This window comes from Ursus maritimus, unplaced genomic scaffold (genome assembly GCF_017311325.1).
Source record: "Ursus maritimus isolate PB19 unplaced genomic scaffold, ASM1731132v1 scaffold_20, whole genome shotgun sequence".
NCBI classification, from domain to species: Eukaryota; Metazoa; Chordata; class Mammalia; order Carnivora; family Ursidae; genus Ursus; species Ursus maritimus.
The window spans coordinates 55,640,633-55,659,275 of NW_024424453.1; the positions used below are offsets into that span (position 1 = coordinate 55,640,633).

General features: G+C 35.1%; 1 protein-coding gene across 16 annotated transcripts in view; it reads right to left on the reverse strand.

Moving 5' to 3' along the window:
• The window catches only part of CLASP2 (cytoplasmic linker associated protein 2), a 181,586-nt gene that overhangs the window by 73,130 nt on the left and 89,813 nt on the right, over positions 1 to 18,643 (reverse strand). For all 16 annotated transcript variants that reach the window (XM_040637020.1, XM_040637016.1, XM_040637018.1 and 13 more), the window contains 3 exons: positions 17,148 to 17,203; positions 16,151 to 16,324; positions 5,282 to 5,383 (listed from right to left, as the gene is read on the reverse strand). In XM_040637020.1, the coding sequence (XP_040492954.1) occupies positions 5,282 to 5,383; positions 16,151 to 16,324; positions 17,148 to 17,203 (332 nt within the window). The remainder of the gene's footprint in view (positions 1 to 5,281; positions 5,384 to 16,150; positions 16,325 to 17,147; positions 17,204 to 18,643) is intronic.

Sequence of the window (18,643 nt, forward strand, 5' to 3'; positions counted from 1 at the left end):
TTCATGTTAAAACGGTTTGCCTTCTGAGATGCCTCTGAATGGGTAGAGCAAAAGTATCTTGCTATGATGTATACTTTTAATTTTTACAAAATTAAAATTTAAATGTTTATAAAATTGGGCCAGCTGAAAAAGAAACTTGCTTTTTGCTATTTGCATAACCACAAAGGGATCTTGGGTGGCCATGCCTACAATGTAGATATAAGGGTTACTGAGAGTAGAAAAGAACTATAAGCAAATGTCAAAGAAGTCAGACCCTTTCCAAACTAGTGATTCTCAGTCTTGGAAGGCAGATGATAACTGGTCAGGGGAAAAGAGAGGGAGCTGGATAAAATTTCACAGATTGGGGCAAGGGTTAAAGAAAAAAAATTAAGAAACATGGTTTCTTAGAAACTTAGAAACTAGAATTGCATGGAAATGAGCTCCTTGTCAATCAAAACATTTTATGTCTGCATTGAATGGGAAAACAAACTAGATAACTCCAAGATAGAATTTAACTCTACGTTCTGAATGGTAGCATTATAGAAAAGTTAAACTTATACTTAAATAAATGAAAGCAACTCTTCATGAAAGCAACGTTTCCCCTTGGTTGGGCATCATTTCTCTTAACCAACAGGGCAGTCACTGCTCACCTTGTATAATCTTACCCAATCATGCTTCATTTTCACAGAGCAAAAACTAAAGACTCAAATGTCAATGTGGCCAAGCAGGAGATGTTAATGAGGGAGGAGCACTGAGTGTAAGGCAGGGAGGGGTGACTTTTCAGTTCTAGTAAGCTGTGTCTTGAGGTAATACCGGCCGGGCTTTAGGGTTTTTTAAAAAAGTGCAAACTTTGAAATTTTCTCATTTTTCTCACGTTGTGTAGACCAAATAATACATGAAGGCTGGATGTGGTCCATGGGCTGCTGATCTCTGACCCTCACTGTAGTTTTCCTGGCATGGTTTTACTAAATACAAATTAAATTCATGCTTAATTCCTAAACTCTACCAGCACACAAAATGAAAATTATCTTCCACTGGTTACAGCAATACTATATAAAACAAAGCAGTATTTCCAATGAAATAACAATTAATCTGAGTAGAAGGAATTCTAAATTATTACAGGGAAATCATTCAATTTTACTTTAAAACAATGGCTTGTTTGAATTGTTTCTTGGTGTTCCAGGTGAAGAATCTTCAAATCAGGTTTTTTACAGTTATAACCTTAAGGATACGCACAAAGCACCTATTTTCTCCATGCAGTAACTACACTAAACATACACACCAAAACATCCAAACACCCAACATGCCACAAACTCACAATGCAAGATAAGCCAATGGAATATTTTATGGGAACGCTTGCAACAATATAAAAAGTATAAATAATGAACTGAATGAACACATACAATATGGTATTCTGTTAAAACTAATATAAATTTAAGGGGTAAAGGTGCTGGTAGGAGACTAGAGAACTCCTTGAAATGTGGGTCTATTCAGCAGAGAGGAAACACGCAGTATAGAAGCAGAGTAACCACTCCACCTAATCTTGGTTAACTGTGTTTATCAAAAGTATGCAAGCTCACTCCTTCTATATTTAAATTCATTCATAACCTCTCCTAGAAAATAAAACTGGCAGTGTTCATTTGCTTTCATCATTACCCTCTCTTCTCCACTGACTCCAAACCCCTACCGACAGTGTGATAATTCCAATGCCTATAACTCATTTTGGAATTATTTGTACTTAGAGAAAATATCAAGGCTCTTTCCCCAGCCAAGGACTACCTAGGCTAATTTTTCATAAGAAAGCCACAGAGTTGATGACAAAGGGCATGATATACCTAGGGAGTAGCATGCTAGTAGAAAATACTCTAATTTGCGAAACTTGAAACTGGATACCTAATTTCTCTTGTGCTACCTAAAGTTTTCAAACTATCATTTTATACTTTTTACGAGGTTATTTTCAAGGCATTACTAAAGCTCCTTTGCTTTTGAATGCCTAAACCTGTGGGATCAACTTGGATAATTTCAACAATTCAAGGTTTTGGTAATAAAATAAAGACAGGCCAAAGATAACTGGCAATTTTTGCCCCAATATGGCTATACAATGATGGAATTTTATGTTGAGAATTTCTGCTGAATAGAACCCATTCTCGATAATGAAAATAGGTGATCAAACAACAGATGCACACATCAAGTCTGTAAATCCTTACCACCAACGGTATTAGCAGACTGTGATCCTGAACAAGTGTAAAGGCAGAATGAGGGTAAGGGTTATAATCCACGAAGAGGGAAGGAGCAGATTTAAAATGAATGGCAGATGGAAATAAGAAAGCTTTAGTCAGTTCTTAGAAAATAAAAAACCCTAAAGCAAAAAAAGCAAACTTTAAAAGAAAAATCCCTAAGCCATAGACGTCTGTAACAAAAGCAGTACATTTAGTAGCTTTTACAGCTGAAATCAGACACTCATGTACAAAGCAGATGAAATGAAGTTGCAAAAGTAAATGTAAATTCTTCAGCTTTTCTTCTAATAGCCTATAGTCTAAATAATTAAATGTTTAACTTTCTACTATTTAAACATTTAATTTAAAACTACGGTAAAGAAAAACTACAACATCTTATAGCTGAAGAAAGCTTACATGAAAAAGCTACAAATTTTTTTTTAAGATGCACAGAAAAAAAAAAAAAAAACCGGCAGGAGGTTAGGGTGAGGAGACCAAGTTTCTGACAGGCTGTACAGCCATTTGTACACAACCAATCACTACCAACAATAACAAAAGACACCATCCTTACGTAAATATAAATCTGGATGTCTCTCCATTGGGTCTGCTTTTATTTATTTTGGTTAGTCATCAGAACACACCTGCTCTGACCCAAGGGATTTTTTTTCCCCCTAAATGGCAATATAAAAATTTGGAAAGATCATGCAAACTCTAATGAATTACTTCACAACAAAGTGAAGAGGGAGGTCACAGCAATATTTCTATGCAAATATGTTGTAAAGAAACTTGCATCAAATCATATAGGGTCACAATTTCTTTTTTCAAAAGAATCTGAAATGGAATATACAGTCATTTAATAAATAAGCAAGCAAGCAAACAAAAATCTCTGCAATATGATTTAAAACCTAAGTGATTTTATAGTGGGAAAGTCTTCTGATCTTAAAATCCTACCAGGTCTAAAAAGCCTATCATTATGTTCCCATACTTCAGGAGAGGATTTGAAGTATTACAGACTGGGTTTCAAAGTGAAAAACCAAATGTAAAAAGTTATTCTACATCTTAGTGAAATGATCAGTAATTACAATATACCTAAAAGGGAGGTCCTTAGGTAACATATTAGAAAACCATACACAAAGAACTTTGAATCTTTGTCACAAGTTCTGTCTTGGTATTACTTTGGAAAAGAACTAAACAGCTCACATCAAATTAAATTTTATCCTTAAGATACTGGATACAGACAGTTTTGGGTTGCTATCTTTATTCTTCTTTATGCTTTAAATTTCCTAACATTATCATTATTTCTTTCTTTGTTTCTTGAAGGCCATAAACCTAACAAGGCACAAAAGTACACAACAGAAGTTTAAAATTCAGTTGACATTAGGTTAATAATAACAAGGAAGACAATTTTATCAGCTGAAATACAGAGTGCTCATTCTGGGCCCATGTACTGTCTTAAAGTACATTAAATATACTATAACATTTAATCCTCACTACAACCCTCTGAGATTATCCTCTTCATTGTATAGATAAATATACAGAAATACAGAAACTTTAAGTAAACTGGAAGAGCCATGATTCATATGTGGGTAATAATGGCTCCAGAGTCCATGATCTAAATCAAATATTTCTGAGACTTTATTATACACAAATCACTTGGTGATCTTGTTAAAAAGACTGAATTCAGGACATCTGTGGTGGCATGAAATTGTGCATTTCTAACTAGCTCCCAGGTGATGTTGATGCTACATTTGGAGTAGCAAGGCTCTAAGCAACTACAGTACAACTGCTAAAGACCGAGTTACTTAAAAAATTACTCTAAAAATACAGAAGAGCAGGGAAAAATGTGATATGATCTATTCCTAATTTGGAAGAAGAGACCTTACCCAGAGGGCATTTTCTATTTTTCCTATTTATAAATGATCCTCAATTTGCAAACCAATTATACCAAGCATTTCCTTATTTTTAGGGCTCTTGCTGAATATTCCCATCATTTCTCCGCTTGGATTTTTTGACTCTGGAAAGAGGAGAAAAGGAGAACCTGCTGGCAGGACTTGTGGAATTACCACCTGGCCGCCTCCAAGCGCCCAGTTCTTTTCCCTGATTCCAAGATTTGGGAATCAAATGAAAAAACAGACATATAGGACATCTGTATCTTGATAAATAACCTACACAACCGTGGAAGACGGTTAAATAGATTTCTTTTCAAAATAGCCAAGTATGTAGAATAACCCCCAAATTACTTCCCTAGAAAAAAAATCTTGTTTTTAGAGATAAGTACTAATGAAAATCTCTTGACAAAGAAAGAACAGGAACAAACTCTTAAATTAATAATGTCATAAATGTATGGGTTACTATTCTGGAACATGTAGAAATGAATCATTCATTTTACCTAGGCCTCAAAATTGTGCTTTTTAATAATTATTCTTATGAGGAACTCAGCTTCCAATGAAACAGTAAAAATACAAATCTTAAATTTAATAAGAAATATAATAGAACTAGTCATTTTATGTTTCCTCACTACGAATCAGTATATACCTGCCAAAAATGCTAACTGTATTGTAATAGATTTTGGGGAGAGTATGAAGACACACATATCTGTCCTTGAATTGCATTAGCTAGATGCAACCAGATTAGATGCTAACATATGGCAATTATTTTGCTTCTAAAAAGCACAATTTTCTACATTTGCAAGTTTCTGAGTAGACTGTGAAAACCTTAATGCTAAGAGATTTGTGCTACTTAAAATATCTCCATGCAAAACTTTGTACAGCAGATGAAGTTTTTTCTTTCTAAGTGGCAGATATCAATGATGCAGCCCTAGTAACACACCAAAGACAAGACAACACCCACTCAAAAAAATTCCAAAACATGCACAACAACTGATCCAAAACATTGAAAAAAAAAATACCTTCATTTTTGTCAGGTGATGATGAACCTAAAGTACAGAACAAGAACTCAGTATGTGGCTTGTCTTTTTTGAAGTTAGCTTTGTCTTTATCCACTGGTCAATCTCCTAATACAGTCATATACAAGCAACACACTTATCCAAATGTATTACAAACCAGGAAAACTCAGGCAATACGTACGCTGTGACTGAGACACCATTTTTGTTCGACTTCTTCCTCGAGAATCTGTCTTGGCATTTCCCATGCCAGCAAGTGGTGCTGAAAGCTTTGCTCTCACCCGGCCTAAGGAATAAAATTATTTACGTAATTAAAGACATTTTTCTATAATGATATTTAGTAATGAGGAAAAAAAATCTCACTATAATTTTCCAATTGGGTGTGCTTTTCAAGTATTGTTAAATTTTGTAACGATGTAACCATGACTGACAGGTGATATTTCTCTTAAAATATTTAAAATACATACTGCTTTTTATGTGTTGCAACATAAGCTAACTTTCCTTCAAGGGTAAAAATAAAGTCAAACTAAAAGATTTCCATTCTTAGTTTGATATTATTAGTCCAGTAGAGTCATAATTAAGATAATTACCAAAGGCATGCTACTTGTTTCTTAACTGGCAGTTCCAGTTCTAAAATTCCAGTTTTCGTAAAATTTAGTTTATTCTCAAATACAGCCTATTGTTTTAAATATCAGCCTAATCTTATTAGAAACAACAACCCAAACAATTCTTTTGACTGAAAATATACTTCTAAAAGGGATTTGCAAGAAGAGATAATATTAGGTAAAATATTTAATATTTTTATCCTGTGAGATTACTAGACATCTAGATATGGACACATTTACTATTCTCTTCTCCCAACCAGTTTCATTTATAAAATGATTTGAGGAAATACCTATCACATGAGAGCTGGCACTTTTCTCAGCATACTCCCTTCTCCTCTACCACTGCCTCATCCCCCTCCACAAAAACAAGCCACAAACATCTACTTCTAGGGCTTTTGAACTAAAGGAGACAAGAGCTTATCAAAGTACCTAAGTATCATTAGTAAAAACAAAAATATATTACTAGTAGTTATATGGTGTTCTCAAGCAGTCTCAACTGTATCAAATTAGAACCAATACTAAACACAATCACAAAGAAGGGCTGAGAATTCTGTTAAGCTAAAAGGTACAATTTGTAGGGCAATCATTATACTGGCTAGCCTGATATGGCTATATTAATTAGGAAAAAAAATGAAGAGTAAGGAGAAATTACAAAATTAAGAAATAGTGATTAAAAACCAGGAGTAAAACAGAAGCAAAACCGAAGTCTAGTTGGTGAGTCTAGCATTCTCAATTCTTCAAGGCCCTTAATAAGCCCATAGTTCAGGCCTTTCACCCTTTTACAGAGTCTGTTTAGAGTAGGATACAATGTTCTCCCGACTAAGAAGTAAAACAGAAAAACAAAATTATTATTCTTGAAATGGAGAATTTATCCAATATAACAAAGAAATTAGGGTATTTTGATACTAATGTTCTAGATTACAATGCTACAGTGATAGAAACCATTTTTATAGAGTACTCCAATTGATATGAAAAATATGAAATATTTCAAATATATCAGAGTAAGCATGAGACTAAAAATGTTAAATATACTTGGTTTTATATCACAAGAAAAGGTCATCCATGTAAAACTTAGGGGAAAAAGAAGAAGTGTGTTTCAAAATCAGAGGTTTAATAAGACAGCCTTCAGGAAATATAAAAAAACGGAATTTCTTTCCTTTCTACAAATTCAAAAGCAATAAATAATTATTTTCTTAAAGTAAACTGGCTCAATAAAATAAAGTAGTATATCTAGCAAGTTTTTTATAATCCCAAATTCAAATCATATATGCAATTCTCCACTGAGTCTAAATCGAAGACACACTTAAAAGCAGACTAAACAAATGCATTTAAACTTCCATGGTAAAGCAATGGAGCATGCTTCCCCACAGTATAAATGAATTAGCATAAATTAAAAAACAAAAACACAAAAATAAAGAAAAGCACTAATGATGCTACTGAAAAAAATATTTACTAACTTTATACTAGATATTATTAAACATGTTAAGCAATTATGTTTTTCCAGCATGAGATGATCCAAGATACAAAGCAAGACTCCAGATGAAGAACTAAAGAAAAAAATTCACATGTGTAACTAACACAACCAAACATAAAATGTAGAAGCTATCACAGCTGGCAAATTATATAGTTTTGCAAAAAAATTAGCCTATTTTAGTTTTTAATATTTAATTCCTACTAATGAAAATATTAATGTAGAGGTATTTGTGTTACTAACAAAATGTATAATTCTTACCATCTTCGGATGTTGCTCCTAAATAAGAGAAATAAAACAATAACATTTCAACAAATTCTGCCAATGCTGATGTTAAGACCTACTTGCACCTCCCACCCAGGACTAGAATGAAAGAGTGAAAAAAAATCTTCTAGTATTACAGCCTTAGATAAAATGTGAGGTCATCTAATGACTCACAGCACAAGAAAAGGTTAAAACTAGACAAATGGAAATGGCAAAATTCCACAACACTTTTATCTGCTACATTTCATACTCAAATTTGAAATGGTGAAGAAAATTATAGAAGTTAATCACTCAAGAAAGATTTAACCCTGTCTTTACTCTTTCTGAAATGAAGGTTTTTACAGAATAAGAATACTTTTTGTGCATTTTCAAAACGTTGTCCATAAAAACTAGAAAAGCTAACTGACAAACATGGAAGTCAAATCCATGGCCTCATTAACTCAGTATTTTCATTAAAGCATTACAAAGACCCATCAATCCATCAGCTATTTACTCAACACTTTATGTCCTCCCTAAGATGTCAATGAAAAGTAGCAGAAATGAACAAGTGCAAATATCACAACTCACTATACTAAAAGGCAATAACAGATATATCTCTATATGAGTATATACAGATTTTTTAAAACATAGGATTGAACATCAGTGAGAATAACACATCATGTGACACAGATGATTCTTCAAATAGGCTGATGTTTCTGACCCAAACAAGAAAAGATCTTAACCTGGAAAGTGAGAATAGTTTAAGGACACAGAATTTCAGTGTGAGAAGTGATACCATAAAGGGTTTAAAATATAGAAACTATCTTGTGATGGGCTTTCATTTCATTAATTTTTTTAACTTATGAAATACATTAAACATACAGAGGAGCATAGAGACAATACAAGTAACAGTCATGTATCCAACCCAAGATTAAATAAATCTTCCATTTCATCAGAAGGGAAGATATATGAAGATATATATCTATTTAAGAACTTATGTAATAATTGACAGAAAAACATACAATTCTCCATCTTGCCTAGATCTCACACTAAGACTTACAGATTCAGTATCTTCTTACAAGTTCTTAAAAAAAGCTCAAGTTCCTAGACAACATAATGGTATCTGATGAAGTGAAGGGAAAATGTAGATAATATGCCATGTTGTATCTGACGAATACCATACAGATAAAAAAAAATACCACGCTGAACCAAGCAAGTACAAACTATAATCACTTGAATGCTGAAATTAAAAAGGCAAAACTTAAAGTTCAGTCCTGATTAAATGTTAGTTTAAAACTTACTCTTAAAGATAGCATTGTACTTGCATTTTGTTTTCACAAATAACCATATGAATCGGTAAAATATCTCACTTGTCTCTCTCTGTATCAGTTAGTAAAATAAAGAGTTCAATCTAATGACTTATGAGATTTTCCATTCTTCTAATTCTATTTCAGAGAAAGACTTAAGAAATCAAGAATATTTCTATGAGCTAAGGTAAGAAAATTTAAGATAATTGATTTAACTTACAACAAACAGTAACCTAGTATTTGAATAGACTGGGAAACCCCAAAATGGGTATGCCTAACCCAAAATTTAGAAAATTATGTAGCCATTTTCACATTAAGATTGCTGTAAAATAAGCAGTCTGTTTTCAAAAAGAGAATGAAGACATTATACAGAACCCAAGAGCCATAAACATCTTTAGTAGAATTAGAAAAGTAAGTTCTTACCATCCATCTTGTCAGAAGTATCCTCTTTGATGAAAGAGCAAGCAAAGAACAGAGGAAAACTTAGTATATTAGAAAAAAATGATTTTATAATCCCTAGAACATTATTTTTAAGAAGACAGAACTCATAGCACAGACATGTATAAGAAACTTGTTTTCAACTAAAATGTTCTAAGAGATTTAAACAAGATGAGGTTCCTTTGTGAGAAAAAGATACAAAAATAAACAAAGAATCGATAATGAGTTTGATTTTCACTTGCCTAGAGTGAGACATTAGTGAAGCCCATATCCCAACTTGGGACCCTTGCCATCATCAGGTAGACCTCTTGCTTTGGTCTTCTGAGTTTCTTGAAATCAAACACTCATCATATCCCCATTCCCCATTCTCCCCATTGGGAGAATGGAACTGGGAGAAAAAAACCCAGTAGCAACTGCTTTAAGCAACATACTAAGTTTAACACTGCAAGGTTATAGTAAGAAAAGTCTCTAATGACTTCAAAATCTAATCTCACAAGCACAGATCCACACTATCTTGATGCCACTGTATCTCTCTCTTTCTCATTATACTATGACTTCCCAACACCTCCAGTCTGATGTGTCACTGGGACTTCAAATTCTAAAAGCATAAAATGCAAAGATTTTCAGCTGCTCATCCTTTAGCAATCTACCACTAGACTGAGAGACTCTTGATTACAGAAGTATCTACTTCTGGATCTCCATCACCTAGTCGGGTGCCTGGCAAAAACTAAGTGTTCATTAAGTGTTTGCTGAAAAACAATGGAACACTCCCTCTGATCCATAAATGTTCAGCCATGACAAGCAAGGCTCAAAGTAGAAGAAAACAGAGTACACCAGTCACATGTGTATAAGAAAGCTGGTTGGGGGGTGGGGAGTGGGAAGAGGAAGAAAGAGAAGGAGAGAAGCAGAAGAGTGGGGAGGGATGAGAGTGGAGGAGAGGGAGAGAGACAAAGAAAGGAAGGAATAGAGAAATAGATTAGAAACAAAGAGAGGAAGAATGAGAAAATCCATTATCTAGGCCCTGGAAAGCACCAAAGGCAAGTAGTTCATTGTCTCTGAGTGTAAACATGGGCCAGATAAAGAGGACAGAGGGACACCTTTCCCTTGTGTAATGAAGTATATGTGCAATTCAAACCTTAAAGAACCCAAAGAAACTAATGAAGTCAATCTCACAGCACTATTATAGACTTTCTTACGAAAAAAAAAATTGTTACAAATTGCCTTCCTAGTTCACATTGAAACATTTCAAATATTGTATTTTTCTGATAATAAAAATAATAGATATTAACTATCACATTTTTATTTTTAAGACTCCAGATAAATAGGTTTTATATTGTTTTCCAGTTTCTTCCCCAATTAAAAAAAAAGATATAATTTATGTACCATAAAATTCACCTTTTTATATTATACAATTCAGTATCTTTAGTATATGAACAGGTTGCACAACCCTCATCACTAATTCCATAAAGTTTTCATCACCCCCAAAAGAAATCCTGTTAGGATTCACTCCCTATTCCCCTGACTCTCAGCCCCTGACAACTAATTTACTTTCTGTTTCTGTGGATTCGTCTATTCTAGACACTGCATGTAAGTGGAATCAAACAGTAAGTGGTTGTTTGTGTCTGACTTCATAATGTCCACCCACCTTGAAGGATACATTAGTACTTTTATGTAACGTACTCCTTTTTATGGATGAATAATATTCCACTCTAATGTACAAACATATCTATTTAACCATTCAGCAGTTGGACATTTGGGGTGTTTCCATGGCTATTACGAATACTGTTGCAATGAACATTCATGTGCACATTTTTATGATAACATATCCTTCATATTATCTTGGCTATACCAGCTAGGAGTGGAATTGCTGGTCACGTGGTAACTCTTGTTTCACTTTTTGAGAAACCCCAAGCTGTTGCCACAGCAGCTCCAATACTTTACATACTTATCAGCACTGCATGAAGGTTCTAATTTCTCCATATCCTACCAGCATTTGTTATTGTCCATCTTTTGGATAACAGCCATCTTTGTGGATAGGAAGTGGTATCTTATTGTGCTTCTGATTTGCACATTCCTAATAACTAATGATGTTAGGCATCTTTTCATGCACTTACTGGCAATCTGTATGTTGTCTTTAGAGAAATGTCTACTCAAATATTTTGCCCATTTTTAAACTGAATTATCCTTGTTACCAAATTATAAGAGTTCTTCATGTAATTGGAATAGAAGTCCCTAATTTCAGATATGTGATTTGCAAATGTCTTCTCTCCTTCTCTACGCTGTTCTTTCACTTTCTTGATGGTGCCCTTTGAAGCACAAAAGTTTTAAATTTTGATGAAGTCCAATTTCTCTATCCTTTCTCAGGTTGTTTGTGTGTTTGGTGTAGTATCTAAGAAAACATTACTTAAAAAATTTATACCTATGTTTTCTTCCAAGAGTTTTACAGTTTCAGCTCTTACATTTGGGTCTTTGATCCATTTTGAGTTAACTTTCTGGATATGGTGTGAGGTAGGGATCCAAATTCATTCCTTGGCAAGTGGCTATCCAGTTGTTTTAGCACCATTTGTTGAAAAGAATTCTTTCCCCACTGGGAAACAAACTGAGGGCTTCGGCGGGGGGTGGGGGAATGGGATAGGCTGGTGATGGGTATTAAGGAGGGCACATATTGCATGGTGCACTGGGTGTTATACACAAATAATGAATCATGGAACACTGCATCAAAAAGAAAAAAAAAAAAAAGAACTTCTACTCCCCATTCCTTTAGCCAAGTGAGATCACTGATAAACGGATTCTGAGAACAAATCTAATTATTTACATAAAAAAAAAAAAGAATTCTTTCCCCACTGAATTGTCTTGGCACGCTTGTGAAAAAATCAACTGATCATAAATATATGGGTTTATTTCTGACCCCTCAACTCCATTTCATTGGTCTACATATCTATCCTTATGCCAGTATTATGGAGACTTGATTACTGCAGCTTTGAATAAGTTTTAAAATTGGAAAGTGTGAGTCCACCAACTTTTTCAAGATTGTTCTTTCTCAAAATTGTTTCATCTATTTTGGATCCCTTGCATTTTAATATGGGTTTCAGGATGTGCTTGTCAAAGGCATCTGGACTTTTGAAAGGGATTATATTGAATCTACAGGTCAGTTTGCGATCTTAACACGGCTAAGTCTTTATTTTTTTAAAGATTTGAGAGAGAGAGAGAGAGAGAGAGAGAGAGCAAGTGTGGTGGGAGAGAGGGAGAGAGAGAATTTCAAGCAGAATACCTGCTGAGCATGGAACCCAAGGCAGACTCAATCTCACCACCCATGAGATTACGACCTGAGCTGAAACTAAGAGTCAGATGTTCAATCGACTGAGCCACCCAGGTGCCTCCAGTATTAAGTCTTTAAAGAACCTGCATGTCTTTCCATTAATTTAGATTTTAACAATGTATTGTAGTTTTCAGTGAACAAGTGTGAAAACAAATATATATATATGTATATATAAAATTTTTGCCCTTGGTTCTCTGTCTCCTGGTTCCTGACACAGTGTTCCTAAGACCCTTATAATTTCCTAAATTATAAGAGCACTAGCAATATCTTTTTTTGTTCTAATATCTGGTCTTTGACCCTGGTACCTGACACAGATACCTTGACCTAAGACCCTTGTAATTTCCTGGGTGATAGCTGTGTCTTTTGTTTTAATGAGGTGATGGGCTCCTGGAGAGAATGGAGGCTGGTTCCCAGAAATATGAAAAGCCATGATTAGAAGCTTGGAATTTGTAGCCATTCTCCATCTTCTGGGAAAGGGAGAAAAGCTGAAGACTTGAGTTAATGACAGATCATGCCTATGTGATGAAGCCTCTGTAAAAACCCCAAAGTACAAGGTTCAGAGACTTTCTGGGTTGGTAAATGTACCAGGAGGGTAGCACACTATAAGTCCATGGGAACAAACACTCCTGTGCTTAGGACCCTTCCAGACCTTGCCCCATGTATCTCTTCATCTGGCTGCACATCCAAATCCTTTACAAGTCCTTTGTAATAAATCAGTAATCTAGTAAGTAGACTGTTTTCCTGAGTCTTGTGACTCAATCTAGCAATTTAAATGAACCTGAGGAGGAGGTTATGGGAACCTCTGATTTATAGCCGGTTTGGTCAGAAGCACTGGTGACAACCTGGATTTGCAACTGATGTCTGAAGAGTGGTGCTGGAGGCAGGCAGGGGCAGTCTTGTAGAACTGAGCCCTTAATCTGTGAGGTCAGCGCTAATTATAGTTAGTGTCAGAACTGAACTGAAATGTAAGACACCCAGCTGATGTAGGAGAACTGGTTGGTGTAGAAAACCAACAAATCTGATGTTAGCAGTATTGAGTGTAACAGGAGTGGTTTTTCCTAGAGAAGTTTTACACTTCTTTTGTATATTAATTCCTAAGCATTTTATTCTTTTTGATGCTTATTGTAATTGATACTGTTTTTTTTTTTTTTTTTTTTTTGTATATTGATCTTGTATTCTGCGGTTGCTGAATACAAGTTCTGCCTTGCTGAACTCATTATTAAGCTCTAATAGTTTTTTTGTTGATTCCTTAGGATTTTCTCTATATGAGGTCATGTTTTCTACAAATACAGACAGTTTTACTTTTCTTCCAATCTGGATACATCCCATTTCTTTTGCTTGCCCTAATGATCTAGCTAGAACTCCATGGTTATGTTGTTAGGAAGGGCAAGAGTGAACATCCTTAACTTGTTGCTGATCTTGGGAGAAAGCATCCAGTCTTTCACATTAAGTATGATGTTAGCTGTGAATTTTTCACAGATGGTCTTTATCAGGTTCACAAATTTCCCTTCTATTCCTAGTTAGTTGATTATTTTTTATCATGAAAAGGTTTTGGGCTTTGTCAAATGCCTTTGTTGTATCTCCTGAAATAATCACGTGGTTTTTGTCCTTTATTCTATTAACAAAGTGTATTTAGTTGATTCATTTTCATATACTGAAGTAACACTGCATTCCTAGCAAAGTAATGTTTCTAATACAGAAAAGTTTTATGAAAATTAAAAGCACTAACCAACCCACTGTTGACATCTTTGTTTACATCTTAGTCTATGTATACCTATCTATGTATAATTTTATACAAAACAATGAAACTATCACATCGTTTGATAGTATCATTTCATCTTTGTTGAAAATATTTTATTTGTTAAAGGCTGCATAGTATTTGTAAGTACATATCATAATTTAATCCTGCCCCCTTTGTTACATATCAAGGTGGACTCTAATAACATCTATTATTAAAAATATGATGAATATTCTTTTTTTATTTCTTGGCATAATTATCTATAAACACTGGATTACTGGATCTAAATTCTGAACCTTTAGGAGCACCTGGGTAGCTCAGTCAGTTAAGCATCTGACTCTTGATTTTGGCTCAGGTTATGATCTCAGAGTTCTGAGATTGAGCTCTGTGTCGGGGTCTGTGCTGGGTGTAGAGCCTGCTTAACATTCTCTTTCCCCACTCCTTGCGACCCTCCCCAACCCTGCTCATGCTTGCGCTCTCTAAAAAATAAAAATAAAAAATAATAAATGAATTCTGAACATTTAAAAAAGCTTCATGAGTTCAATAATATTGTAATAACATTGTATGGTGACTATACTTATTGTGGTGAGCACTGAGTGATGTATAGAATTGTTGAATCAATATGTGGTACCTGCGATACTAGTGTAATATTGTATGTCAATTTTATTTCAGTAATAAAAGCTGAAAAGCTTCATGAGTATTACTAAATTGCCACTTAAGTGTTCCATGTTTAATTCACATCAGCACTTTTTAACCACATTCTTTATCAGCAGTAGGCCCTAATCCTAACTTTTTTGTTATATTTATAGCTCTTTCCATTTGTACTTGTTTGAGTCCGGCAAAGATTCCACATTTGTTCTGGTGTTTTGGGGAACAATTCTAATATACGTAGAATATTTTTCTATATAAATAAGCTCATGTATTTTTCATAGACTTATAAAACTTGCTGACATTTTAGCTTTTCTGGTAGTATGTGATAAAACTTTTTCCCCTTTAAGTTTTCAGCCACTAGATTTTATATTTTCACACTTAAGATTTAATAAAGGGACTTTCCCCTCATGGCTTTTTGGCATTTATGTTTAGAAATTCCTTCCCCAATCTGAAATTAAATGAATCCACAACTACTTTGGTTTCATCAAGTTGCTTTTCAACTCATTAGTCATCTGGAATACATTTTTATACGGTGTGAAAAATGGTTCTAACTTAATTTCATGCCAAATTGTAAACCGTGTGTCTAAACACCATTTACTGATTTATCCTCTCCTCACTGAATGTAGCTGTGCCAACTTTATCATGTACTACAGTTCATTCCAATATCTCTGCACTTCCTACTGCGTTCCAATGGTCTGCCTGCCTAGCGTTCTACCATTACTACCCAAGAGGAAGAAAAATGAAGCACAAAACAGAGATAAGCAATGTGAATATGCAGCCTCAAACTTTTAACGCTGATAAACATAGGGATGCCTGGCTCGCTCAGTTGAAGAGCACACAGCTCTTGATCTCGGGGTCTTGAATTCAAGCCCTATGTTGGATGTAGAGATTTCTTAGATAGACAGACTACAAAATATTGATAATAAAATTGATAAACAGAAAAAACAAATTCCAAATATCTCTGGGAATACATGTTTAAACTTGGATTTTAATTAAGCTTTGCATTTTCCCCAGATCCCCCAAAGGCTTTAACTTCTTGGTAAGGGAACAGATGCTGGATACATGGCCAATGCCCTTCCCAACCCCCTTAGTAACCAATAGTTGAGTGTGGCAGTAGTACAGAGCTATGAAACTTCTACAGGCAAATCATGGAATCAAGAATTGTTCCTCTGATCAAGATGATTAGGAGGATAACAAAGGAAACAAGGAAAAAGTAGAAACAAGGCAGCTTAAAGACCAGGGAGAAAACAATGTGCAATGTCCCCTAATTAGCTGTCTTACCTAGTGATGCATAGGAACCTGGATTCAGGGCACCTGCACCTAACCGCCCACTTCGCACAGACTGCCCGGCAGCATGATGGGCCTTAGCACCAGCAGCAGCATTCACATCAATGTCACTTCGTGAACGCTGCAGGCTTCCTGGAAGGGAACTGGCTTTGCTGCTGCCTGCTGACACTATGGGAAACAAAGCATAGGTAACCCATGTTATTTAAATCACTGCAAACAGCATGAAAATTATATAAACCTGAAACCAACATGAGCTAATCCGTGATGACAAATGGTCAAAAAGGAAGCAGTGTACAAATTAACACTAGAAAGTACTTTACAGTATTTTAAAGTAAGAATGCTTCCATTTTATTCCTGTTACAACCACATCTTCTTGGACAATTTTCTCAACATTTCTCTGCCTCACTTTCCTCTTCCATAAAATGGGGGAAAAAACCCACCTATCCTTTGTAAAATTCACAAACTGTTTTGTAGATGAAGAGATGATATTCATGACTGATTCATGACATGAAGCACTGTACATGATAGATGGCAGCACTGTTATTTTTTTTTACTATCAGAAAAATGCAATGAGTACTACTCCAGGATATGGTTATTCAGAAAATAATGCAGATTCTACCACTCTTAGGCAATGCAAATTAAGTCATTAAATTTCTGGTCTTTAGTTTTTTAGTTTTATGAAGAGTTTTATAAACTGTGAGTTATGATCCACGAATAGGCTGTGAAATCAACAGGGTGGGTCATGACCAGCACTGCAAAGAACTGAAACAAAAGAGAAAACAGTGCATCACAAGTAAGGGTAAGCAGTGCTTCAGGGAACTTGCATTATGCTATACATTAATAAGTATGTATATGTATATTGTATACACTACATTGTACATATTACGTGTAGTATATGTCTATAGTATACAAACACAGCTACAACATATATATGTGGTATTAGGTTTCCATGTAAAATATGCTATGACTCTTGCTTAGAAAGGCAGTTTACCTCTTCCAGCCACAGCTGATGGGTTTGCTGTAGACCATTTGGAAGAAAAAGGGCGACTGCAAGGTAATAAGAAAGACTTTTAGTAAGAAGATGCAATTTATTACTCCTCTCAAAACAATTAATGAAATACTACTGAGTTTTCTGAACAGTTTACTTCTAATTCTAATTTTCCTTTTACAAATCTTTTAGAACAGTCATTGTCATGTATCGGAGGTATCTGAGTTAGATGTGAAGCAAAAATGAAGTAACTAGCAATGAACGACTGCAAGCTCGACAAAGACAGGCAACCAGCTTGCTATTGTTCACTCTCGTCCTCAGCGCCCATTACAGTGCTCAGCACAGAGGATGCCATAAAGCACACTCCAACACTTGTACTCCAAGATGTTTTCCTTAGAAGGAGAGAGAGTTACCACCAGCACAGAGGGAATTTGGCATGACCAACGCCTCTTTCACCCAAGCCATAATGGCTGTGGCCACTGGCAATTCATGCAGTTATCTTGTAGGTCTCATACTACCTACAGCAGTGCTACTGAGCGTTACTGCATGGGATAAGAGAAACAGAGCTAAGAACTGCTGCTGAGGATAACACGATTAGAAAGCAAAATGGCTCAAATCATCTCAAAGAACCCACCATCTCCTTCAGTATCTTTTCTGATTATCTTTAATTATAATGCCATTCTGCAGCCCATAGATAAATAATACATCTAAGTATATAAGGGGGATTAGGAAAGTATATCTATAAACCTTAAAAGTGGGGGGAAGAAAGAAACAAAGACCCCAACCAGGTTAACATCAGGCTACTGAAAAATATTCCATAAGTCATTATTCTCAAACTGTAAATTTGGTAGTTGGTTATTAAACCCAGTATTGTATTGTTTTTATAACTGGCCCTTAAAACTGTCATTCTATGAGCCTGAGGCAGACCACTTCAAGGTTCACAGAACTTAAAGCTGTTTATGTTTAAAGATGTTAATATTGAAGTAAGATAAAATATCTTGTTTAGATACTTGCTGCTTAAAGTATGGCCCATACTCAAAAGCAAAGATACCTTAACCTAGGAACATGTTAAAAAATACAAAATCTCAGGCCCCATCCCAGATCTACTGAATTAGATTCTGCATTTTAACAAGATCTTTGGGTGATTCATAGGCATTTTAAAGTTTGAGCAAAGTAAATAAAAGTAAAGGGAAAAAAACCCAACAAAGCTCATTTGCAGCGAAGGTTTTATCACCAATTTAAACAGAAGTTTGGATAGGTTAATTATTCCTACAGTAATTACACTGAAATCGGATATCTGCTTTTATACTGAAAAATTGTAATCCCTGCATTTTGGTCCAGTACTCACATGACCCTGTGAGTGCTTCCTTGAGTCTTGTGCCCTAGCTTGCCTCACTTGCCTCACCCTGGTCCCACTCCTACATTAGAGAGCTGCTGAGGCAAGCAGCAGTCTTTGTGGGGTCAAAGTCCCAAAGGGGCAGGAATCATATAGAGGTAAG